The 5,150-nt window shown below is 45.9% G+C and overlaps 1 protein-coding gene across 1 annotated transcript; it reads right to left on the bottom strand.

Annotated features, from left to right (window-relative positions):
• Positions 1–272: 272 nt before the first annotated feature.
• Positions 273–1,972, bottom strand: LOC136470326 (cytochrome P450 76M5-like). The gene is made up of 2 exons (XM_066468213.1): positions 1,028–1,972; positions 273–934 (listed from the first exon to the last, which is right to left on the bottom strand). Exons 1-2 carry the CDS (start codon positions 1,970–1,972, stop codon positions 302–304), a joined length of 1,578 nt encoding a protein of 525 aa, XP_066324310.1. The 3' UTR covers positions 273–301.
• Between the last annotated feature and the right edge of the window lie 3,178 nt (positions 1,973–5,150).

Raw genomic sequence — 5,150 nt, 5'->3', positions numbered from 1 at the left:
AGAAGAGCGGACCTGGTTCTCTAGAGTACGCACAAGATATAGAGAAACTGTTGGAGAATGAAAAACACAGTGAACAATTTTTATTTAAACGACTCTTCATATATCACACGAGGATTTAGAGGGTGAATTACGAAACAACTGTCACATCGAAATGCCCTTACTATACAATGGAAATAAACATGCATACATGGGCTTTGAAGCCCAAAGTCCATATATGGCGACGACACGTGAGCTACAGGACACGCCACACGATGTGCTATGTATTCCTTCAAGCCAATGCAAGCCGATATCGATGACGAGTTCACACAGTGGACATCACTGGGATGGCACGGAGGGGAGTAGCGGGCCTCAGCACCGCGGTACCGTGCTCCCTGAGGTCGACGTCCTCGGGCGCCATGCCGTCGGGGAGCTTCCATTCAACCTTGTGCAGGAGCGAAGCCAGCAGCAGCGGGACAAGCCGTGCGGCCATGTCCATTCCGGGGCACACTTTACGCCCTGCACCGAACGGTATGTAGGTGAAGTTCGGGTCCCTGAAGTTGACGACCGGCGTCTTGTTGTCGTCGCCCAAGAACCTCTCGGGCACGAACTCCTCTGCCTCGGGCCACGCGGTCGGGTCCCTCCCGACAGCCCACAGGTTCACCAGCATGCGCGTGCCTTTAGGCATGCCGAATCCCCCCAGTGACACGCCTTCCTCTGCAGCCACCTCCCGGGGCAACAAGGCCAAGGGAGGGTGCAGCCGCAGGATCTCCTTCACCACGGCGTGGAGGTAGGGGAGCTTGCCGACGAGGTCGCTCTCTTCCACGAACTCCTTGGAGCCTACACTCGCTGCGAGCTCGGCGCGCAGCTTCGCTAGCTTGTCCGGGTTGCGAAGCAGCCTCGCCATGGCCCATTCCACGGTGTTCATGCTTGTGTCAGTCCCGGCCACAAAGAGTTCCTGATGATGATGATGATGAGTGTAACAACATATAACAATTAGTATATAATATCTAGAGTGTACGTGTAAATCAAAATTGCATGCATGCATTACCGTGAAGAGCTTGGAGATCTCTGCGCGCGTGATCTGCGACTTGGCGTGGCGCGCAAGGACTAGGTCCAGCAAGTCGCCGTGGTTTGCACCGCCACCGCTAGCTAGCCGGCTCTGTACGACGTTTTCGTCAAACATCTTATAGAACTCTGCTAAATTTCTGGAGACGCGGCGACGCAAGCCAAAGGGGTCAAGCCGTGCAAGGAACGGGAAAATGTCGGAGATGTTGGGTGTGGCCAACGCCTCGAAGATGGCGATCATGTTGCCCTTATAATATAGCAGCTGCTGCTGGGGCTGGCCGCTCATCAGCTCCACGACGTCCACCAGGTCCCTGGAGAAAATGATGTTGGAGACGACGTTCACCAAGGCGCCAAACACGGCCTCCCCGACCGCTACGGGCTGGCCACCAGAACGTCGACACGCCGCCGCCCTCACGGCCTCCGCGAGCCGCCGGGCATGGCGGTCCCGGATCTGCCGGGTCATCTCGATGCTCCGCCCGGAGAAGTGAGCGCTGATGGAGACACGATGCTGCTTCCACAGCGGGTTGGAGCTCGGCAGGAACAACACGGAGCCCTCGTTGTGGGCCATGGCGCGCGCGCCGTCCGGCACCCACCGGGCGCTGACGGCCAGGTCGTTCCCGGCTAGGGCTTCCCGGGCCGCAGCGGGCGATGACAACACCACGAAGGGGGACGTGCTCATGCCTACTCGGAAGGACGCGATCGGCCCGTAGGTTTGGTTGAGGCGCGCAAGCACGCGGTGCGCGCTGTGCCGGAGCACCCCGATGAAGTAGAAGGTGTTCCCTATGAGGGGGAGTCCCCAGGGGCCAGGGGGAAGCGGCGGAAGAGATGACGATGCATCCCGCCTGCGCTTATTGAGGACGACGTGAATGGAGATCACAAACAGTGCTACTGCGTATATACAGGCCAGCAATATCATCGAGAGCCCCATCGATCTGATCCCCTCGATCGATCGCTCTGTGTTGTTGTTGTGTGACAGCAGAGCGTGTACGGAGGGTGTGTATTTATAGCTCGGAGCCTGCACTCACAAACATTTTTAATTTAGCGGTCACGTTTATAGATGATTTTTCTATCCATAATACTAGCTAGTACGTATTGATTCTTGCCTAATAACCAATTAATTAATTAATCATCTGAACAGCTAGCATTTTAGCAGAATACTAGATTGCTTATTTTGTTTAGGGAGTGTCTAGTTATCTGTCCATAGCTTTTATGTGTTCAAATCTGTCAGATTTTTTAGAATGCGACCCAGTAACGACAGTTGTAGCACAAATCCTAAAGCACAATCAAACGTATAAAAATTTGATAGGTTTAGCACCAAAAAATCTGTCAACAGATAAATAACAAAAGTCTTTTGTTTATTATTATTTGGCTATCATGGTTGCTAATACCTACATGATTAGTACATGGATTAATTAATGGAAGAAGGCATGCATGTATGGCTTACGTGTGGCCTATGGGCCATTTAATTTAACATGCATACGTTTAAAACGATACTAGGAGGATTCCCCGCGCGTTGCTGCGGGTATGAAGAAGGAATATAAATGGGTTAGGATGTTAATCAGTAAGAATTAGGAGATGTATATGTATGTAGGAACATGATATCTATATCTATAATATATATATGGACAACTTGCATGTTGAAATAAATAGCTAGTGGGGCTTTGTTTAGTGGATGTTAATTGTATGTGATTGTCTAGGTGGATAGCTTGCATGTTGAGAGAAATAGGTATTGGGGTTTATCTTTGTTCCCGTGGGCTGAATGAAGGCTGAAGCCTGTGGAGAAACCAAAAGCAGCTGCCAAACCTGGTTCATCCGAGGGTTCTTATCCTTCGTCACCACCGCAGGCAGCCCAGCTGTCATCTCTTCCGGTGATGTTCCTGTGAGCAAGGAGGGCTCTAGTTGGCACATTACACGAGACATAGAAATTGTTTTACCCAGAGGTCCCAGTGCATTCGCTGATGAGTATGGGTGCTGTCATATGCTCAGTGCTTAACATGGGGCTTAAGTTTGTGCTCAGTCTCCTTTCCCTTTCCCTTTTTTTTTTTGAAATTTCCTTTTCCTTACCCTTGTTGCTCCTTGAGAGTTTGCTTCTGTCAGGGTAGGCTGAAAACTGTAATAATAATGAATGTCTGAGTACTACCTCTGTCCGTGAAAGGAAGTAACTATGGTATGTGTGCCAGTTAAAATGCTTCACGTTTGACCATGTTTCTAGTAAATAGTATTCACATTTATAACTCCAAATTAATTTATTATAGAAATATATTTCATAATTAATCTAATGATGTTTATTTGATATTATAAATATTTATATTTTTAACTATAATTGATCAAACTTGAAGTACTAAACCATGACACTGTTCCAAAATTGCATTCTTTTGCGGACGGAGGGAGTACGGAGTAAATGACAGGCTGTAAAAAATCTGTCAACAAATAAATAACAAAAGTCTTTTGTTTATTATTATTCGGCTATCATGGTTGCTAATACCTACATGATTAGTACATGGATTAATTAATGGAAGAAGGCATGCATGTATGGCTTACGTGTGGCCTATGGGCCATTTAATTTAACATGCATACGTTTAAAACGATACTAGGAGGATTCCCCGCGCGTTGCTGCAGGTATGAAGAAGGAATATAAATGGGTTAGGATGTTAATCAGTAAGAATTAGGAGATGTATATGTATGTAGGAACATGATATCTATATCTATAATATATATATGGACAACTTGCATGTTGAAATAAATAGCTAGTGGGGCTTTGTTTAGTGGATGTTAATTGTATGTGATATTGCTTTATCTAGGTGGATAGCTTGCATGTTGAGAGAAATATGTGGTGGGGTTTATCTTTGTTCCCGTGGGCTGAATGAAGGCTGAAGCCTGTGGAGAAACCAAAAGCAGCTGCCAAACCTGGTTCATCCGAGGGTTCTTATCCTTCGTCACCACCGCAGGCAGCCCAACTGGCATCTCTTCTGGTGATGTTCCTGTGAGCAAGGAGGGCTCTAGTTGGCACATTACACGAGACATAGAAATTGTTTTACCCAGAGGTGCCAGTGCATTCGCTGATGAGTATGGGTGCTGTCATATGCTCAGTGCTTAACATGGGGCTTAAGTTTGTGCTCAGTCTCCTTTCCCTTTTCCTTTTTTTTTTTTGAAATTTCCTTTTCCTTACCCTTGTTGCTCCTTGAGAGTTTGCTTCTGTCAGCGTAGGCTGAAAACTGTAACAATAATGAATGTCTGAGTACTACCTCTGTCCGTGAAAGGAAGTAACTATGGTATGCGTGCCAGTTAAAATGCTTCATGTTTGATCATGTTTCTAGTAAATAGTATTCACATTTATAACTCCAAATTAATTTATTATAAAAATATATTTCGTAATTAATCTAATGATGTTTATTTGATATTATAAATATTTATATTTTTTAACTATAATTGATCAAACTTGAAGTACTAAACCATGATATTGTTCTAGAATTGTATTCTTTTGCGGACGGAGGGAGTACGAGTAAATGACAGGATGTAATAAAATTTCTTTTACTAAAAAAGTTTATCGCATGATGCATGTAAGTTCATCCCCAAGACTGCTCCCTGCTGGCGTCTGCTGCCATGAGCCCCACGACTGCGACCTTGCAGGCTGCAGGACGAACCAATGGCAAAATGGCAAGACTGCTTGACCGCAGGATCCTAGCTGGTGAGGCGCCATGAGCATCAACCAGCTCGATCGATCGCCTTCCGTTTGTCGGGCCAAGCGAGCAACGTCCTGCTGACACATGTCAGAACCTGAGCAAACCGCATCAGCGGTGGGTTTCAAATGACGTTTATAGATGATTTTTCTATTCATAATACTAGCCAGTACGTATTGATTCTTGCCTAATAACCAACTAATTAATCATTTGAACAGCTAGCATTTTAGCAGAATACTAGATTGCTTATTTTGTTTAGGGAGCGTCTAGTTATCTGTCCATAGCTTTTATGTGTTCAAATCTATCAGATTTTTTAGAATGCGACCCAGTAATGACAGTTGTAGCACAAATCCTAAAGCACAATCAAATGTATAAAAATTTGATAGATTTAGTACCAAAAAATCTGTCAACAGATAAATAACAAAA

Source organism: Miscanthus floridulus, chromosome 1, assembly GCF_019320115.1.
Source record: "Miscanthus floridulus cultivar M001 chromosome 1, ASM1932011v1, whole genome shotgun sequence".
Classification (NCBI taxonomy): Eukaryota; Viridiplantae; Streptophyta; class Magnoliopsida; order Poales; family Poaceae; genus Miscanthus; species Miscanthus floridulus.
This window is presented reverse-complemented; position numbering and strand designations above follow the sequence as displayed.

Coding starts and splice junctions, on each gene's coding strand:
- LOC136470326 (XM_066468213.1), bottom strand. CDS start 1,972: ATGGGGCTCTCGATGATATTGCTGGCCTGTATATACGCAGTAGCACTG. Junction 935..1,027: donor AGATCTCCAAGCTCTTCACG/GTAATGCATGCA, acceptor CATCATCATCAG/GAACTCTTTGTGGCCGGGAC.